The sequence below is a fragment of the Sminthopsis crassicaudata genome, chromosome 2, assembly GCF_048593235.1.
Source record: "Sminthopsis crassicaudata isolate SCR6 chromosome 2, ASM4859323v1, whole genome shotgun sequence".
Classification (NCBI taxonomy): Eukaryota; Metazoa; Chordata; class Mammalia; order Dasyuromorphia; family Dasyuridae; genus Sminthopsis; species Sminthopsis crassicaudata.
The window spans coordinates 464,374,394-464,396,488 of NC_133618.1; the positions used below are offsets into that span (position 1 = coordinate 464,374,394).

Consider the following 22,095-nt stretch of genomic DNA (forward strand, 5'->3'; position numbering starts at 1 on the left):
TTTTTTAATCAAAAAATAAATTTTCAAAGTCATACTGGCAAGAAGCAAAACTTAGATTGTAAGCCAACATTTTCAGATTCCAAATCTAGCACTTATGTACTACCTTATTTGCTTCTGCCTCAGAGGTATAATCTTCTACCTTTAAGACAAAGCTTCATGATCATATACTATCAGTGTCAGTGTTTATCTTGAGATTTGTATTTGGTTCCAAATTTACATCATTGTTGACTATATTAAAAGAAAACCTAAGAGATCAATTTTCAAAAGCCTTAAAAATCACCTCTACGATATGTATAAAAAGAGTTATACATATGTATATGAATAAAAAGAGTTTTGTGTCTCAGTATTGTGTCAAGGTTTTAGATGACATCTTATCTCTTTTTTTCCTCCTTTAGGTAAACATTAATGTCCTTAATCCTGATGGCGATCCATAATTACACTTCAGTGACTGAATTTGTTTTCTTGGGTTTGACTAACCGACTGGATATGCAACCAGTCATCTTTGCAGTCATTTTTATCATGTATCTAATTACAGTAGTAGGAAATTCCTTGATCATTACTGTAACCTGGATAGACCCCAAGCTCAAAACTCCTATGTACTTCCTGTTGAGTCAGCTTTCCACTATTGACATCTGTTTCACCACCGTCACTGTCCCTCAACTGCTGATTCACACCTTCTCCAGGAACAAGACTATCTCTTTTACTCAGTGTATGACTCAGGTATTTTTTTTTGTAGCTATAGGTAACATGGAAGGTTACCTATTGGCAGCTATGGCCTATGACCGTTATGTGGCTATTTGTAATCCTTTGCGTTATGGGGCCATCGTGACCCAGAAATTATGTATTTGTGTAGTCCTGGTATCTTGGTTTCTCATGTTCTTGAATTCTCTTTTACATACCATCCTTGTCTCAAGACTTCATTTTTGTAACAATCGCATTTTACACTTTTTCTGTGATCTCCCTCCCCTGATGCAACTCTCCTGCTCCCGCCCTATCATTAATGAGCTGGTGATTCTAACAGAAGGGGTTACAGCAACTCTCTCTCCATTTGTCTTTATTCTGGCCTCTTATGTCTGCATTGTTGTCACTGTGCTTGGTCTACGTTCAACTGCAGGTTTACGCAAAGCTGTCTCCACATGTGGCTCTCACATTGTGGTTGTGACATTATTCTATGGGACTGTTATTCGGCTTTATTTCCAACCAGTCAGTAACTATACCCTGGACCGGGATCGACAGGTAGCTGTCTTCTACACAGTGGTTACTCCTATGCTGAATCCTATCATTTATAGCCTGAGGAATAAAGAGGTGAAAGGTGCTCTCCGGAGAACTCTGAGCAAGATTTTCCAGTAAATATGCAGCTAATTCTGCTTTGGCCACTTCATCTAATATACAAAATAAATATATACATTATAGGCAACTAGATGAGGGAATGGAAAACATGGCTTTTTTTTTTTTTTTAAAAGAGATAAACTTTAATGCATAAAGGATCTGATATTTCCTATCCATTTTTTCTTTTATGAGACAGATTAGTTTATCTCTGTGTTTTTAGTATATGATCTTCATGAATTTCTGTAGCTGAATACATTTATCACATTGTAGCAACCATCTGGCCATGAGCTTCTGTGACATTAGTTAGGCTGATTTCCAGTCAACATACACATAATTCTGTATTGAAAGCCTTTCTCTTTTGCTGATATTTCACAGATCTTTTTCTATGTGCCTTTGAAAACCCAGGATCATGATGAGGTATCAGAGAAAGATTTTGGTGGAGGAATAATAATATCTCATATTAATAGTTACATTTAAAACATAAATGATTACATTTAATTCTTCCAATAATTCTTTTAGTGCGGTAACTTTAGCATTTTTATTCCCACATTGCAGATGAGAAAACTAAGAAGTGTCACAAGTCAAGTCAGAGTCAGAACTGGACTGTACTTCAAGATGTCTTAGGGTGAAGAGGAATTTCACAAAAATCTAAGGACCTTATAGTGGAATGAGCTACCTCCTGAGCTTTTATTGGACGTCTTTAAAAAGAGGTCCAATAACTATTTGTGATATTGTAAGGGGAATATTGCTTCATATTGAAGTTGGTTTAGATATCCATTCCAATAACAGACCTTATGTCCAATCCATTGTCTGGAATCGCAAAGCTTTCTTTTATATGCAATTAAACAAAGCAGCATCTATAATAAATTTCTTATAGTTTTTATTTCAATTTCATATTAAACTAATTAATACACATCAAATTATTGATAATTCTAGATTCTTGATAATTTATCAGTACTCAGAAATGAGCATCTAGATAAATGACAAGAAATGGATTTTAGCTGATTTTAGATGACATCTTGTCCAAAGCTTGGACTTTCACAGGTAAAGACTCTGAACCATGTGAGGAAAAGATGAGGGGAAGGGAACTGTCTAAATAAGTAGTAAATATAAGACACCAAGTTGAGGTTGGGTATCAACTCAAAAGAGCATTGATACATTGAAAGTAGTGTGAAATGTGTGGATTTTAAGAAGGCTGAGGACCAAGCCCACACAAATATGAAAAGACTGAACCAAGTAATTTGTACTGAAGAAAATCAGATAGACTATATGTAAAAAGAAGAAACAAACTTGTTCTATCTGGCTCAAGGCAGCAGAAATAGACTCAATAGATTAAGATTTTAGGAAAATATAAAAATGACATAGAATCATAGATTTAAGTCTGAAAGGTGCTTTAAGATCCCTCTGACTTCCTCATTCATGGATAGAGAACCTAAGATCCAGGAATGTTAAATGATTTGTCCAGATCTTAAAATACACATTAGAGACAAAGTTAGAACCCTTTTCTTCTAAACTACAAAGCCAATTGTCTTTTTCCTATATCCTGTCACTTTCCTAATAATGGTCTAATAAGATCTGTCCATTTATGGAATTGATTCCCTTTAGATTTTAGGAAACAATCCATCATAAGTAGTCTTCCAGCAGTGACTTGAGTACATTTTTACAAGGCTATTGCAAAGAGGATTTCTGATAGTGTAGGATTTGAATTGATGACCTCTTGGATCCTATCTAGTTCTGGAATTCCCTGATTCTTTATGTGATTTGGGTAGATGGATAAGAGTAAAAATGCATGAATATCTGGTTAGGCATATGACTACTTGATCATTAAGATTGTTTGGAAAGAGAAGAAACACAATTATGAGGAAAGACTATAGGTGATAAACTTAGGGAATTGCTGATGTCTGTTAGGTTGATGTTGACAACAACATGTGCTTTTAGTTGAGGCAAGTTCATTGACTGCCTATATTTCATGACCAAATCTACCAATAAGATTTCTCTTCAAAAGCAATGGGAAAGATTTCTGGAAAAATAACAGCGCAAAATGTTTCTATGGTTATCACCTTTAAAAAATTACTTTTGCAATTATGAAGACAATCTTCATATAAAACAAAGATTCAAAAAGACATGAGTAAATTCCATTTCATTAAGAATTATGGGATCATATAACCAAGATGAAAGACTAGATTATTTTCATCTGATTCTCATGAACTCTCAAACCTATCCCAAAGAGAAAATTTTAAATTAATATTTTATTTTTTTCCTAATTATGTGTAAAATAATTTTCAGCATTCTTTTTTTTTTTTTTTAAATTTAGGTTTCAAATTTTCCCCCTTAGTTTCTTCACCCCTCTGAGAAGGGAAACAATTTGATATATTATATATGTGCAGTCTTGTAAAACACAGTTCCATATTAGTTATGCTGTGAAAGAAAATACAGACCAAAAAATCTTAATAAAAATAAAGTTGTTTTTTTTTTTTTTTTAAAGTATGCTTTGATACTCATTCAGACTCTTCTTAGAAGTTGGATAGCATGTTCATCATGAGTTTTTTTTTTCACAATTGATCCTTGTTACAATATTGTTTTCACTCTGAGCAATAATCTCCTGGTTCTGCTTATTTCACTCTGCATAATTTATATAGGTCTCTCCAGGTCAGTCTGAGTTTATGATTGCTAATCTTGCCTCTTTTTTGTTTTTGTTTTTTTTTCTTTAACTCAACTGAAATCTAATAGATTCTGTTTCAATTTCTCATTTTAACAGTGTGGTTTTTTTTTTCTTTTTTTCAAATTTTTAATCTTATTTTTATAAATAGCTTTTCATTTTCAAAATAAATGCAAAGACAGTTTTCAACATTTATACTTGTTTTTCCCCAGGAATTACCATATTTTATTATTTTTATTTTTAATTTTTTAAATTATAGCTTTTTATTGACAGAACATATATGCACGGGTAATTTTTACAACATTGTCCCTGGCACTCACTTCTGTTCCAACTTTTCTCTTCCCTCCCTCCACTCCCTCCCCTAGATGGCAGGCAGTCTCATACATGTTAAACATGTTGAAGTATATCTTAGATACAATATGTGTGTGCAGATCTATACAGTTCTCTTGTTGCACAAGAAAAATTGGATTTAGAAGGTAAAAATAACCTAGGAAGAAAAACAAAAATGCAAGTAGTCCACATTCATTTCCCAGTGTTCCTTCTCTGGTTGTAGCTGAATCTGGCCATCATTGATCAATTGGAACTGAATTGGATCTTCTCTTTGTTGAATATATCTACTTCCATCAGAATACATCCTCATACAGTATTGTTGAAGTATATAATGATCTCCTGGTCCTGCTCATTTCACTCTGCATCAGTTCATGTAAGTTTTTCCAAGCTTCACTGCATTCATCCTGCTGGTCATTTCTTACAGAACAATAATATTCCATAACATTCATATACCACAATTTACCCAACTACTCTCCAATTGATGAGCATCCATTCATTTTCCAATTTCTAGCCACTACAAAAAAGGCTGCCACAAACATTTGGCACATACAGGTCCCTTTCCCGTAAAGTTCTGTTGTCTGTAGAAACTGCTGATCACTCTCTGAGAGGAGATCTGCTGTCTCAACTCAATCCCAGACTAGACTCTTCTTCCTCCAGAGAGCCATCCCAACTCTGTCCTAGAGTAGACCCACTTCTCTGGGCCCAATGTTGTCTCTTTTATCCTCCCAGAAAAGGGGCGTGTGAGAACTCAAGGGCTTATGGGAAAATTACTTCAACCAATGAACTTGCTCCTTTTAAAGGTTGTGTAAACTCCTCCTCAGAAGTTCAAAAGGGTAAACTCCCCTTAAAGGCCATAACCAAAGGTGTGAAATAGAGAATTGTTAAGTACCAACTGAGCATTTAGTAAGAACCTAACATCCCCCCCCTTTCTTTTGATTTAGAACATAGGGTGGTCATGACCTTGAAACATAAATCCATCAATATGGGAGGTATTATACACAATTACATAAATTACATAAACACATAGTAACATAGTAACATAATACATGCTAGAAGTATGTAACAAATAACATGATCAAATAATCATAAATTGAGAATTTATAAATGTCCATAAGTCCATTATCCATTAGTCTCATCTTGTGTTAGGAAATCCAATGATTCCTGCTGGTTTTAAAGTTCTTCAACAGTCTTCTTATTAGCCATGCTCTTTCAGTGTCAGATGTTTCTTAGATTTTCTCCTTTGTTTTGAGTTTTTTCTCTTTTTCTGTCTCTCTCCAGGTGCTTGTTGCCACCTATCTGTTTCCTTCTTCATCTGTTTCCTTTTGTCTGTTAAAATACAAGCAAACCCTCTCTCCCAGGCAGTTAACCTATCTAATTTCCTTCTATTTACCACTTTCTAAATCTCTTCTCATCATCTGGCAATTACATTGGAGTTGTTTGCACTGGACACAGCCCTGTTGGTTTAAAAGGCCTGTATTCTCCCCAAGTGTAATCCACTTTTGCAATCTGATTGCCTTTTGGCTGACTGATCAGGTAATCCCTTTCTTCCATGTGATTGCTTTTCGGCTGATAGATCACATCAGAGTACTGACCTTCTAAAGGCTCTTTGGGTGTAACCTCAGTTGCAATCATGCCCCACCTATCCTTTGATTGATATATTGGAGCTGGGCCCCACTTCTCATTTTCCTGGGTCAATCTGCATTCTGAGGCCCAATGAAAGCCTTTGTGACATTTTGGACATGGAGTTTTAGGTCTTCTTTCACCCTGTCTTCTCACTCTATCTCCATATCTACATTGAGCTTTTAGATGTCCAATTTTTCCACATGGGAAACATCGACAAATTTCTCTAGAAATCCCTTGCCAGGAGGGACCCTCTCTTTCCATGTTCATCATAGTCTGGGTGTAAAAAGCATTGTTCCCACTGTAGCACATCATCTTATGATCTCCTCTAAAGGAGCATCTTTGTCTAATCCCCATATAATTCTTTTGCAAATCTCATTGGCATTTTCCTTAGCCAGATGTCTAGTCATTATTTCTGTAGCTGCATTTTCTCCAATAGTTCTTTTGACAGCAGTTTGCAGATGTCCCACAAAATCCGCAAAAGGTTCATTGGGACCTTGCTCTATTTTAGTGAAAGCCTCTCCCTGTCTGGGGAGGGAACCCCAAGCTTTTATTGCAGCCTTAGCCTTCACCAGCTAATTGCTCAAAAGCTGAATTGTGTGTTAACTCCTGTTTCTATATTGCATCTAACTTGGATTTTACATAATTCATGAAACTCCAGAAGCCACAATAAGTTTTGTCCAGGCTCTAGACATGTCCTTGCTATCGATTTCCAATCATTTGGGGTTAGGACTTCATAAGACAAACCATCTAGTAACACTTTAACATAAGCTGATGTAGCCCTATAAAGGGTACAACTTTTTTTCAAATCTTTAATTTTATTCAAATCTAAAGGTGTATATTTTCTCCTTTTTTGACCTACAGAGTCAATCCCTTCAAACTCAGGATATGCATGTATAAAATCACTTATATCCGGTCCTTCTCTCTTAGCCTTAATCAATGTTTTTTCTAATCTTGTCATAGGCTGCTTAACAGACCATTCTATTTGTACTTCTGCCTCTGTCCCTCCTCCTTCTTGCTCCACCCCTGAAGGGTTAATTGAGGGAGGAGACGGGAAATAATCCTGTTGCTCAGAATTGTATTTAACTTCATTATTATCTGATTCATCCTTTTCACCTAGTTTAGTTGACACCTCCCACTCTGGCTCCTTTAGTCTAACAATTTTTAAAGCCATTTGGATTAAATTGTAGATATGAAGTGTATCTTTGGAAATTAAGAATGGTTTGGAATTGTAGTGTTCACCTAATTGCTCTCCTATGAATTTCCACTCATCTGGATCCAATTCTTTTTCCAGAGAAAAACAAGGACATATGACCTGCACAGTTTTTAAAAGTTCAGTAATCTCCTCCAAAATTATAATCAATCCTTGGCTTTTCATAACCTTGATAATGCTCTCTAAACATTTTCCTTGAACAGAAGGCATTTGCCACATTTCGCTGAAATTCTACTTTAGCTCTTTAACAAAGTTAAACAAAAGTTTAACAAAGTTTTCTTGTTACTCACGCTTCTGGGTCAGAGAGACTTTTCCACTGGAATCAGGATCTTGTCTGTCCCTGTTCAGGCGCCAAAATTGTGAAGATCTGGGTTAGCTCCTCTGAAGGGCTCAGAATAAGTCCTTGTCAGGATAAGCAAAAGTCCTTACCCCACGTTGTGGGCATCAAATTGTAAAGTTCTGTTGTCTCCAGAAACTGCTGATCACTCTCTGGGAGGAGATCTGCTGTCTCAACTCAATCCCAGACTAGACTCTTCTTCCTCCAGAGAGCCATCCCAACTCTGTCCTAGAGTAGATCCACTTCTCCAGGCCCAATGTTGTCTCTTTTATCCTCCCAGAGAAGAGGCATGAGAACTCAAGGGCTTATGGGAAAATTACTTCAAGCAATGAACTTGCTCCTTTTAAAGGTTGTGTAAACTCCTTTTCATATGTAAACTCCTCCTCAGAAGTTCAAAGGGGTAAACTTACCTTAAAGGCCATAACCAAAGTTGTGAACTAGAGAATTATTAAGTACCAACTTAGCACTTATTAAGAACCTAACACTTTCCCTTCTTTAAAATCTCTCTGGGATATAAGCCCAGTGATAACACTGCTGGATCAAAGGGTATGCATAGTTTGATAACTTTTTGAGCATAATTCCAAATTGCTTTCCAGAATGGCTGGATCCGTTCACAACTCCACCAATAATGCATCAGTGTTCCATTTTTCCCAAATCCCCTCCAACATTCAGCATTATCTTTTCCTGTCATCTTAGTCAATCTGACAGGTGTGTAGTGGTATCTCATAGTTGTCTTAATTTTTATTTCTCTGATCAATAGTGATTTGGAACACCCTTTCAAAAGAGTAGAGATAGTTTCAATTTCATCATCTGAAAATTGTCTGTTCATATCCTTTGATCATTTTTCAATTAGGGAATGGCTTGATTTCTTACAAATTAGAGTCAATTCTTTATATAATTTGAAAATGAGGCCTTTATCAGAACCTTTAAGTATAATTTGTTTGTACAAAAACTTTTTAATTTGATATAATCAAAATTTTCTATTTTGTGATCATTAATGGTCTCTAGTTCTTCTTTGGTCACAAATTACTTCCTCCTCCACAAGTCTGAGAGGTAAACTATCCTATGTTCCTCCAATTTATTTATAATCTTGTTCTTTATGCCTAAATCATGAATCCATTTTGATCTTATCTTGGTATATGGTTTTAAGTGTGGGTCCATGCCTAGTTTCTGCCATACTAATTTCCAGTTTTCTCAGCAGTTTTTGTCAAATAGTGAATTCTTATTCCAAAAGTTGGGCTCTTTGTGTTTGTCAAACACTAGATTGCTATAGTTATTGACTATTTTGTCCTGTGAACCTAACCTATTCTACTGATCAACTATTCTATTTCTTAGCCAATACCAAATGGTTTTGATGACCACTGCTTTATAATATAATTTTAGATCACTTTCAGCTAGAGCACCTTCATTTGATTTTTTTTCATTATTTCCCTTGAAATTCTTGACCTTTTGTTCTTCCATATGAATTTGTTGTTTGTTTGTTTTTTTCTAGGTCAGTAAAATAGTTTCTTCAGAGTTTGGTTGATACAACACTAAAATAGATTAGTTTAGGTAGTGTTGTCATCTTTACTATATTCACTCTACCTATCCATGAGCACTTGATATTTTTCCAGTTGTTTCAATCTGACTTTATTTGTGTGGAAAGTGTTTTGTAGTTTTGTTCATATGATTCCTGACTTTCCTTTGGCAAATAGATTCCCAAATCTTCTATGTTATTGACAGTTATTTTGAATGGAATTTCTCTTTGTATCTCTTGCTGTTGGATTTTGTTGGTGATGTATGAAAATGCTGAGGATTTAAGTGGATTTATTTTGTATCCTGCAATTTTGCTAAAGTTTTGGATTATTTCTAATAGCTTTTTAGCATAATCTCTGGGGTTCTCTAAATATACCATCATGTCATATGCAAAGAGTGATAATTTGGTTTCCTCATTACCTTTCCTTTAATCTCTTTCTCAACTCATTGCAGAAGCTAGCATTTCTAATACAATATTGAATAGTAATGGTGATAATGGGAAACCTTGTTTCACTCCTGATCTTATTGGGAATGGTTCCAATTTATCCCCATTACATAGCATTTATACTTGTAAAAACCTTTTGTTCCAATATTTTTCTCTCTTCCTTCTCCCACCCCTTCCCTAAAGAGCAATAATCCAATATATGAGAAAGAAAACAAAAAGCAAGCAAGCAAGCAAACAGCATAAAAGGTGAAAATATTATTTTGTGATCCACATTCAGCCCCCACAGTCTTCTTTTTGGTTGCAAGTGGCTCTCTCTATCACAAGTCTATTGGAATTGTGTGCCTCTTTGTTTTCAAGTTTGTTTCTCATAAACAACATTATTGGATTCCCATTTCTAATCCATTCTGTCATCCACTTCTATTTTATGGCTGAATTTATGTCATTCACATTCAGTTATGATTGCTAGTGAGGTGGTGCAGCATATCTAGCAGTGGATCTAGAATCAGGAGGACTCATCTTCCAGAGTTAAAATCTGGCTTCAGACATTTACTAGTTATGCAAACCTAAGTAAGTCACTTAAATCTTTGCCATAATTTCCTTACATATAAAATTAGCTTGAGAAGGAAATGGCAAACTCCTTTAGTAACTTTGCTAAGAAAACTCCAGAATCAGACATGACTGAAATGACTGAACTTCATTCTATTTTTTGTATTTATTCTTCTATCTTTTTATTCTGTCCCTCCTCAAAAAATCTGTTTTGCCTGCAACCATTACTTTCTTTAATCCCCTCTCATTTTTATCACTCCCTTTCTGTTACCCTCTTTTCCCTATTGGTTAAGATTTTTAACACATTTGATGTTTTGTTTTGCTTTTTAGTTTTGATTTCTAAATTCTATCACTTTCTCTTTTTCCTCTGCCTTCTCTGTCATAGTAAAAATTTTATTATGGCTATACACATGCAATCACATAACAAATATTTCTGTATTAGTAATTTTATTGGAAAAACTCAAGCAAAAAAGAAAGAAGGAAGAAAGAAAGGTGTTTTGGTTTTCCCACATTTCTTAGAACATTAATCATTTTCCTTTTCTGTCCTATTAGCTAATCTGATAGATGTGAAGTGATACATCAAAATTGTTATTATTTACTTTTCTCCCATCAATAGTGAATTAGAACATTTTTATATGAGTATAGATAGCTTTGATTTTTTTCTTCTGAAAACTTTCTCTTCATATCCTTTGACCATTTTGTATTCTTTTAAATTTGACTCCATTCTTTATATATTTGAAGAAAAGATGCTTTTATTAAAAAATACTTGTTTTAAATTCCCTTCATTTTTCTGCATTCTTTCTAATTTTGTTTGCATTGAATTTATTTATGCAAAAACTGTTCAATTAAATACAATCAAAATTATCCATTTTGCAATCCATAATTCTCCCCAGCTCTTATTTGCTCTTAAGTTCTTCCCTTATTCATAGAACTGACACATAAATTATTCCATGCTTCCCTAATTTGCTTATGGTATTACCCAAATCATGTACTCACTTTGATCTTATCTTGATATATGATATAAGATGTTGATATAAGACCTAGTTTCTGCCATGCTGTTTTCATATTTTCCCACCAAATTTTTGTCTAATAGTTTGATAATGTGAAGTGAGTAAAACCAAGAGAACATTGTACATGGCAACAATAAGATTATGTGATGATTAATTGTGATGGACTTGGCTCTTTTCAACAATAAGATAATTCAGGTCAAATCCAATAGATTTGTGATGGAGAGAGTCATCTGCATCCAGAAAGAGGATTATGGGGACTTAATGTGAATCACAATATAGTATTTTCACCTTTTCTGTTGTTGCTTTCTTTCTCATTTTTCTTACCTTTTGATGTGATTTTTCTTGTGCAGCATAAATGTGGAAATGTTTCTGGAAGAATTGCATGTAACATAGGCTGGATTTCTTGCTGTCTAGGGGAGAAAGGAAGGGAGAAAAAATTGAAACAGATTTTTAAGGGTGAATGTTGAAAACTATCTTTGCATATATTTCAAAAATAAAGAGTTGTTATTAAAACATGTATATATATTACAGAATATCAACTGTGTTCTTGACCTTTTGTTCTTCTAGATGAGTTTTATTATTTTTTTTTCTAACCATTTGAAATATTTTGGTAGTTTGATTGGTTTGGCACTGAATAAATAAGTGAATTTAGGTAGAATTTTCATTTTTATTATGTTGGCTTAGTAATGAATACTGTCTAATTGTTTAGATCTACTATATTTGTGTGTAAAGTTCTATATTTAATTGAGTGTGTGTGTGTGTGTGTGTGTGTGTGTGTGTGTGTGTGTGTGTGTGTGTGTGTATTCCTCTTTGAACCAATTCCGGTGATAAAAGTGTTTAATCATTTCCAACTATTCTCCCATTTTCTCTTTTATTGTAAAAACTCTTCCTTGCATACTTATTTTTTATGAGATAATTATTTCCATTCTTTCTCCTCTTTCTCTCTTTCTCAAGTGCACCTTGCATTCTAATCTCTTCATTTTTTAAAAAGATAATTCTAACAATCAATTCATTCTTGTGCTCTTAGTACAATGCAGAATCCTTCTAACTGTCTTAGTAATGGTACAGTTTTTTAGGAGTTATATGTATCATCTTCCTGTGTAGGAATATAAGCAGTTTAACATTATTGAGTCCTTTGTGTAATTTCTCTTTCTGTTTGCCTTTTTAAGATGTGTCTGAATGTCAGATTTCTATTCAGCTTATATCTTTTCATCAGGAATGCTTGAAAGTTCTCTATTTTATAAAATGTCCATCTCCCCCTTACAGGATTATACTTAGTTTTTCTGGGTAGGTGATTCTTGGTTGTAATCCTAGCTCCTTTGCTATCCAGAATTGATATGCCTTATTTTTTTTTTTTAAAGATTGAATTATATTTATTTGTTGATTGATTGAGGTAATACATAGTATTTGTATATACATACATACATACATATATATTTATGTATATATATACATAAATAAAATAGTATATATATACATATATACATATGTATATATATGTACTATTTTATTTTTCAAATAATATTTATTTTTCAAAATATATTCGAAGATAGTTTTCAACATTCACCTTTCCAAAACCTTGTGTTCCAAATTTTTCTCCTTCCCCTTCCTTCCCCCTCCCCTAATACAGGAAGCAATTTGAAACAGGTTAAATATATGCAACACAATATCATATTCCAATATGTAATATTGCTAAATCTTATGTGATCCTGAATGTTTTCTTTTGGACTACTTAGAATATTTTCTTCTTGATGTGGGAGATCTGGAACTTTGCTATATAACATTCAAGTTTTCATTTTGTGTTCTCTTTCAGGAAGTGATTAGTGACTTCCTTCAATTTCTATTTTTATGCATGGAACATAAGATATTAGATCAGTTTTCCATGATAATTTACTTTTAAATTTTTATTTACTTTATAATGTTTTACTAATTACATGTAAAGACAAATTTTAATATTCATTTTAAAAGTTTGAGTTTCAAAATTTCTTCCTCACCTCCTTCATTTCCTACTGTGGTAAGCAATTTGATATAGGTTATATATGTGCAATCATATAAAATATATTTCCATATTAGTCATGTTGTGAAGAAGAAACAAAATACCTCCCCCAACTAAAGTGAAAATAGTGTGCTTTGATTTGCATTCAGATTCAGTCACTTTTTTCTGTGTGTGTGAAAAACATTTTCCATCATGAATCCTTTGGAATTATCTTGAATCATTGTATTATTGGAAATAGCTGACTCATTTGTAGTTGGTCATTATATAGTGTTGCTGTTACTGTGTGGAATGTTCTCCTTGTTCTGTCTCCTTTACTCTTTATTAGTTCATGTAAGTCTTTCCAAGTTTTTCAGAAATATATCTGCATGTCAATTCTTATAACACAATTTTGTTCTAATATCTACTTATACCACAATATATACAATATATACCACCATATTATCCATCTATTCTTTAACTAACGGGCATCCTCTCGAGTTCCAATTTTTTGCCACCACAGAGTTATTATAAGTATTTTTGTGCACATAGTTCTTTTCCCTTATTAAAAAATCTTTTGGAGATCTAAAGGTATACATGATTTGATTACCCTTTGGGCATAGTTTTAAATTGTTTTCTAGAATGTGTGGATCAGTTCACAATTTCACCAACAATGCATTCATGGTTCAATAATCCACATCCCCTGAAATATTTATCATTTTTCTTTTCTGTCATATTAGGTGTGAGATGGTACTCAAAATTATTTTAGCTTACATTTCTCCAATAAATAGTGATTTAGAACATTTTTTAAAATGACTGTAGATAACTTTTTTCCCTCAGAAAACTGCTAGTTCATATCCTTTAATCATTTATCAATTGGGGAATGACTTATATTCTTTAATTACTCAGCTATATATATATATATATATATATATATATATAAAATTTAATAATTGAGGCCTTTGTCATAAATGCTTGCTATAAAAATTGTTTGCCATCTTTATGCTTTCTTTCTAATCTTGATTGTATTGGTTTTGTTTTTGTAAAAAATTTTAATTTGATATAATCAAAATTATCAACTTCAGATTTCATAATACTTACCATTTCTTGTTTTATCATACATTCTTCCATAAAGTATTCTTTACTCTCCTCATTTGTTTTTGGTATCACCATTTCTATCTAAATCATGTACACATTTTGGCCATATCTTGATTTATGGTATAAAGGTTTGTCTATACCTAGTTTCTGCTATACTGTTTTTGTTTTTTTCAGATTTTGTTACACAGTGAGTTTTTATTCCAGAGTATAGGAATTTTGGATTACTCAACCTTGAGATTACTGTGATGATTTACTAATGTGTCGTGTCCCTAATCTATTCCACAGATCCATTACTCTATTTCTTATTCAGTACCAGATAGTTTTAATTGTCTTTTTTTTGGTTATCTTTTAAAAATATAGTTAGAGATCTGACATAGCTAATTCCACTTTTCTTTGCATTTTCCCCATTAATTCCATCGATATTCTTAAGCTTTTGCTCTTCCAGATAAATTTTGTTATCATTTTTCTAGCTCTAAAAGTAATTTTGGTAGTTTGCTGTGACAATGAAAAATGAAATTAATTTAGGCAGAATTGTCCTTTTTATTATAGTAGCTTGGTCTGTCCAAGAACTATTGATATATTTTTAATTCTTTAGATCTGATTTTATTTGTGTGAAAATTTTGTGATTGTGTTCATATGGTTTCCAAATTTGTCTTGCCAGGTACAGTCCCAAGTATTTAATTTGCATTCAGATTCCATCTATAGTTATTTTAAATGGAATTTCTTGCTGCTAGGTTTTGTTGGTTATATAGAGAAATGCTGATTATTTATGCTTTATTTTATATCCTGCTTTCTGCTAAAATTGTTAGTTATTTTAACTAGCTTTTTAATTGATTCTTTTCAATTCTCTAAGTGTCTGCAAAGAGTGATAGTTTTGTTTTTTTATTGCCTATTCTAATTCCTTTGACTTCTTTTTATTTTCTTATTTCTAAAACTAGCATTTGTAGCACTATATTGAATAATAGTGGTGATAATGGGCATTGTTCCTTCACCTTGATTTTATTGATACTTTTTGCTTATCCCCATCTCAGATAATATTTACAAATTGTCTTAGATAGCTCATTTTAAGTAATGCTCCCTTTATTATTATGCTGTCTTGTGTTTTTAATAGGAACAGTTCATTTTGTCAAAAGCTTTTCCAGCATCTCTTGAGATAATCTTGTTTTTCTTGGTTTTCTTATTGATATGGTAGATTATTGGATGTTTTTTCTACATTCAATCAACTTTGTAATCCTGGCATAAATCCCACTTGGTCATAGTGTGTAATTCTTATGGGATATTATTGCAATCATCTTGCTAGTGTTTTGTTTAAAAAAATTTTGCATCAATATTCATTAGGGAAATTGATGTATAGTTTTCTTACTCCGTTTTTAGCTCTTCTTGGTTTATGTATCAGCACCATATTTGTGTCATAAAAGGGGTTGAGTAGAGTTGCTTCTTCGCCTATTTTCCCAAATAATTTATATAGTTTTGAAATTAATTGCTTTGAAATGTTTGGTAGAATTGAATCAGGAACCCATCTGGCCCTGGGGATTTATTCCTAAGGAACTCATTAATGACCCATCCAATTTCTTTTTCTAAGGTGGGACTAGCCATTCCATTTTCTGATTTGTTAATCTAGGCAATTTAAAAAAAATGTTCATCAACTTTACTCAAATTATCAGATTTATTGTTATGTAATTGGGCAAAATATTTCATAATGATTGTTTTAATTTTTCTTCATTGGTGGTGATTTTTACCCTTTTCATTTTTGATACTGGATATTTATTTTTTTATTCAAATCAACCAATGGTTTTTCTATCATATCCCCCCTCCACAAAACTAACATCTAGATTTATTTATTAGTTCAATTGATTGTTTTAAACTTTCAGTCTTATTAATCTCATCTTTGATTTTCAGGATTTCCAATTAGGGGATTTTTAATTTGTTCTTTTTCAAATTTGTTTGTTTTAGTTGCATGCCTAATTCATCTATCTATTCTTTTTCCATTTTTGCTGTTATAAGAATTTAGAGAAAAAAATGTGGAGAGGGAACTACCTTAGATTTCTTGTGCCTGCGGCTACAGGCTTTGGCTGTTTATCTGCACTGATATCTGTTTAGCTGATGTTACACTGAGGTTCATGGGAACTCTGGAATCTGTTGCTGTGTAGTGGGGTAAGAAGTGGCTGGCACTGCTGGAAGTTGTTCCAGCAAGAGATCCAGCAAGTTACTTAGTGGTGGTGTTTGGCGTGTATTGAAGCCAGGAGTTTTGGTGGGATTACACTAAGGCATACAGAAGTCTGGCCACTGGAGGATGTCTAATTGCCCAGGGCTTTTTTATATGTGGTTATTTCCTGGAGCTAGCATCTGCAGACTCCCCTGGTTTTGCCAAAGCACATGGTGGATCTTTGTGTTGGTGTTGACCCATCCCACAATTTTGGGACTCAGTATCTCTCTTGATTTGTTGAGGTGGGACTTGCTAGGGAACTTCTTGTCTTGGCCTATGTTTCCTATACTATCTTTCTTAAGTGAGAGGGATGCTTTTTGAGGATTCTTCAATTTTTCTGGGCTAAAGGATTATTTTGCCTTGTCTCTTTGCTGGTTCCACCACTCCAGGACCTTTCCTGGGATGCTGTTTTATGGTTACTTACAGATGAATATAGGAGTTTTACAACAATTCATTGCTTTTGGTGCTCTCTTGGTTTCTGGAAGTAAGACTACACTTAATTTCTTGCAATATCTTGAAACCATGATGGGGAAAGTCACAATGTGGAAAGGATAATTGTGGAATAACAGAAGGAAATCTGGAAAAATTAATATTAATCAGGACCCCTCTTTTTAATGAACTCTTTGGAATTCTCTTATACAGTGTATGCTTACCTCTTTCATATATTTGCTTTCAGTGAGACTTAACTCTCCTCTTATAACACTATATCTTGGGCTATAATCCCTAGCTTTGGATGTGTCTTTTTTGACATCCTTTGAACACTGTTTCTAGTTAGAAGCCAAAATAATCTTTGCTCCTTGTTTTGATTCCAGATTCTCTCTACTTCCTTCACTTTCTTCCTTCACTAGCAACACTTTCTTTGAAGTCAAGTTTATCAAAATTTTCCACACTGTCCAAAATATGATTACTATAGCATACCTGCCTTTAGTTCATTCTTTCTCCTTTTTCAAGGAGTTCAACACTTTGGTCATAATCTTTCCTTCTTTTCAACTTCTACCTTTTGTGCTAAGGAAAAAGGAAGGAAAAAAGGAAAGAAAGAAATAAGGATTTATAAATTGCATACTATGTGTCAATTACTATGCTAAGCTCTTTACAAATATATCATTTCATTTTATCCTCACAACAACTCAAGGAGGTAATTCCTATTATTATACATTTTTTTTACAGTTGAGTTAAAGAAAAAGGACAAGTGACTTGCCCACAGTCATACAGGTAGTAAATGTCTAGAGTCCGATTTGAACTCCAAGTCTAGAATTTGAAATCTTCTTGAATTCAGGCTCACTATCCTATCTTTTATGCCCTCTGTCTCTAGAGGGCTTTAATATTATTCTTCTACCTCCCTAAGTTCCTAATTCATCAGTTTCCTTAAATTTCATGACCTACTTTTTTTTAATTTTTTTTTTTTAATGTTTTTTTTACTGCATCTCAGCTTCATACAAGATGGTCATATAATAGATCTACTGGGAGTATACCATTTTCCTAATTCGAAACAATGGCATTACCTTATCTGAACAACTAACATTTCACCTCTCTATATATGTTTGGCCTTTGCAAACTCATTCTTTGCCTTCATCAAGGCAATCCCTCTAGTCCTCAGGATTTGCTCAAGTTATTAAGCTTGTTCTGAATTCATTTTCCTCTCTTCACTCACTATTCAGTATTTAGTCATTTCAACTTTTCAAGGTCCTCTGTTCTTGAATCCATTGCCTTGTTATTGCCCTGTTATTGGATCAATGTTCATTCCTTGGGGAAGTTTTGAAATCAATGGGATGCCTAAACACTTCATCCACAACAAAAACTTGCCAAATTAAAATTTGATTGAGAAAGCTAAGAAAAAGTCACAATGAGTCATTTTTTCCAGTGCAGGGAAACTTAGAAGTGGAGGGATGGCTCAATTCTAACTTTAACTCACTGCTTGATGTTAAAGTGGAAAAACCAGGCCAGGAATTGAAAACCAAAGCGGAGCTGGTATGTTAGTTCTTTTGAACCTGAAAAATCTTCCAGCAAATTAATAGTGACTGAATCTAGCAACACTTTTCTGAAACTCACCCATACATAAGCCAACAGACTCAAACATGAATTAGGAATTTGCGCAGCTCAGACCAGGAGGATTGTAAACAGAACTCTCTCTAAATCTTACCACTTTGGAACTACTGAAAATTTGCAGGCCTCCAGACTGAGCTATGAAATTAGCAGAAACTTAGAACAGACTCCTCCCCTGCAGAAGTGAGTAGAGACCAAAACTAATATGAAGTCCAAAGACAAAAAGAATGAAAAAGAAATGAAAAAAAGAATTAAATTATTGAGAGCTACTATGGAAAAGGGAAGTTCAAGACACAAAACGATAAGACAATGGCTCAAAAACATTATGTAAAAGTATCAAATAAAAAAATTCATATTGGACACAAATCTCAACATGAATTGCTAAAAGAGTTAAAATAAGAATTAAACAAGAGATCAAAAGAGAAAAAATGATGAGAAAAGTAGTGATAGTTATCAAAGAAAGTTATGAAAGGGAATTTATAGCTTTGCAAATGAGGTACAAAAACTTAAAGAAAAAAAATTTTCTTAAAAATTATAATTGGCCAAATGAGAGCTAGACATCAAGAAATAATAAAATGAGGTCAAAAGACTAAAAAAATGAAAGAAAATATGAAATACCTGACAGAAAAAATAACTGACCTGAAAAATAGATTGAGGACAAATAATTTGAGAATCATTTGTCTACCTGAAAATCATGAAGAAAAAAGAACTTAGAAAGTATATTTCAAAAAATTGTAAAGAAGATCTACTCAGGTATCTTAGAACCACAGTGCAAAGCAGAAACTAAAAGAATCCACTGGCCATCTCCTAAAAGAAATCTCCAAATGAAAAATCCCATGAATATTGTGACTAAAATAAAAAATCCAGATCAAGTTAAAAAAAAAAACCCAACAACCAGTAATCACCCAGAAAGAAAGAAATCAAGTATCATGGAACCACAATAAGTATCACATAAGATTTAGCAGCCACCACCATAAAGAAACAGAAGAGCTGGAATATGATATTCCAAAAGGCAAAGAATGTAGGATTACAATCAAGAATAATTTACCCAGAAGAACAATGTGAAAAAAATGGATATTTAATGCAATAGAGAATTTTAAAATATTCCTGATGAAAAGACCAGAGTTGAATAGAGAATTTGATATTCAAACATAAGACTCTAGAAAAACATTAAAATATATGAATAAGAAATCATAAGAGACTAAACAAGGTCAAATTTTTCATATTTTTATATGAGTAAATAATATATGTAATCTCTGAGAATCTTATCATATTGGAAGAGAGTCTAATTAGACAGAGGGCTTTAATGTAATTCTATTATGTTTGGATGATCTCAAAATATGAATGGAAGAGTAGAGAATAAGAATGCACCAGAAAAGGAGAAAAAGAGAGGAAGAATGGCAAAAATTATCTTATATAAATGGAAGGAGTATTGGGGTGTGTGTTGCAGACAAAACTTAAACTTCTGTCTTGTCTGAAGTGGTTCAAGGAGAAAATACATATAGACACTCAGGTGGGCACAGAAATTAATCCTACCCAACAGAGAAAGAGGAGGAAAGGGAGTTAAAAGAAAAGGAAAGGAAAATGATAGAAAAAGAGAGGCAATGTCAGAAGCAAGATAGACTTTTAAAGAGAAGACAAAGTTTAAAAAGAGAGAAAGACAAACATCATTGAGGAGTATGAAAGATTATCAGTTAGCAATCATAACCCTGAATGTAAACAGAAGAAAGAACTCTTCCACACAATGGAAGAGTATATCAGAATTGAGTAAAAACCAGAATCCAACAATCTGTTGTTTATAAGAAATAATTGAAAAAGAAATATACATATAGGTTTAAAATAAGGACATGGAATAGAATCTATTATTCTTTAGTTCAAGTAAAAGAGATCACAATTAAAATTTCAGACAAAGCAAAAGCAAAAATGAAGATGAACACAGAAACAAAATTTTACTAAAAAGGTACTACAGACAATGAATTAAAATAAATACTGAACAAACATGTACAAAATAGTATATAATCTAAATTATTGAAGGAAAGTTAAATGAATTACAGAAGGAAACAGAAAGTAAAAGATGAAGGAATTCAATTTTTACTGCCTTCTTCCACCCCCAGACTTTGATAGCTCTAATTTAAAAATGGACAAAAAAGAAAATGAGGGGATGAATAGGATTTTAGAAAAATTAGATATTATAGACCTGTGGAGAATATTGAATGAACATAGAAAGTATACCTATTTCTCAGCTGTACATGTCACTTTCATAAAAATTGACTATTAAGACACATAGTCTCACAAATACATGCAAAAAAACCAGAAAAATATGTTTCCTATCCATAATTATATAAAATTATATTCAATAAAGTGCATTTGAAGCATATATTAAGCTAAATTAGAAAGTAAATAACTTTTAAATTTTTTAATGAAAGCTTTCCCCCCCCCCCAGAATATGTTGGATAATTTTCAATATTCACCCTTACAAAACCTTGTGTTCTAATTTTTTTCCCTCACTCCCCCCCCCACTTCCTAGATGGGAAGTGATCTAATATATATTAAATATGTGTAATTCTTCTATACATATTTCCACAAATATCATACTGCACAAGAAAAATCAGAAAAGGAAAAAAAATGAGAAAGAAAACAAAATGCAAGCAAACAACAACAAAAAGAGTGGAAATACTATATTGTGATTCACATACAGGTCCCATTGTCTTCTCTCTGGGTGCACTTGACTTTCTTCATCACAAGACCATTGAAACTGGCCTGAATTATCTTATAGTTGATGAGAGCCATGTCCATCAGAATTGATCACTGTATAATCTTGCTGTTACCATATGTATAGCGATCTCTCAGTTCTGCTTATTTCACTTAGCTTCAGTTCATGTAAGTTTCTCTAAGCCTCTCTGAAATCATCTGCTGATCATTTCTTATAGAACCATAATATTTGATAACATTCATATATCATTACTTATTCAATCATTTTCCAACTGATGGGCATTTGTTCAGTTTCCAAGAAATTAAATAACTTAATGCTAAAGATTATGTACAAGATACATACAAAAATAGAAACCCAACAAGCTAATCCATCCCAATTAAACATCAATATAGGAATTAGAAAAACCAAAGGAGAGATTAACAAAATTTAAACATTAAAAAAACCCTATATGAATTAAAACAAAGCCAAATGCTGGTTTTATGAAAAAATCAATTAACTAGAAAGGACAGAAGAAAATCAAATTTCAAATATCCAAAGTGATAAAGTTAAATTCAAAACTAATGAAAATGAAATAAAAGCAATTATTGGGAGTTATTTTGCTCAATGGTAGGCAAAAAAACCCTGAAAGTCCTAAAGATATAAATTGTATTAACTAACAGCATAGGAAATAAAATATGTAAATTACTCTATCTTAGAATGAGAAATCAGACAAGCCATAAATGGATCAGCTGGATTTACAAGCAAATTCTACCAAACACTTAAAAAAAATTAATTCCAATATAACACAAAGTCTTAAAAAACAAAACAAAACAAAAACAAAAGAAAACAAACAAACAAAAAAACAGGTAAAGATGTAATCCTCCTAAATTCCATGATACTTAAATTAGGGGGAATCAAAATTGTAAATGAAAACTATAAGCCAAATTCCTTAGGAATGCTGATGCGAAAATTTTAAATAAAATACTAATAAGGAGATTACAGCAATATATCACAAAGATTGCACACTGTGATCAAGCTATATTTATACCTGGAACATAAGGCTGATCGGGAAAACTCTAC

At 32.9% G+C, this 22,095-nt stretch overlaps 1 protein-coding gene across 1 annotated transcript; it reads left to right on the plus strand.

Annotated features, from left to right (window-relative positions):
* Nucleotides 1-420: 420 nt before the first annotated feature.
* On the plus strand, nucleotides 421-1,350 carry LOC141552906 (olfactory receptor 1L1-like). Its single transcript, XM_074284822.1, has one exon. The coding sequence runs from the start codon at nucleotides 421-423 to the stop codon at nucleotides 1,348-1,350; it is 930 nt and encodes a 309-aa protein (XP_074140923.1).
* The last annotated feature ends 20,745 nt before the right edge of the window (nucleotides 1,351-22,095 follow it).

What these genes read in the sequence shown, in the direction of transcription:
- LOC141552906 (XM_074284822.1), top strand. Translation starts at nt 421, where the DNA reads ATGGCGATCCATAATTACACTTCAGTGACTGAATTTGTTTTCTTGGGT.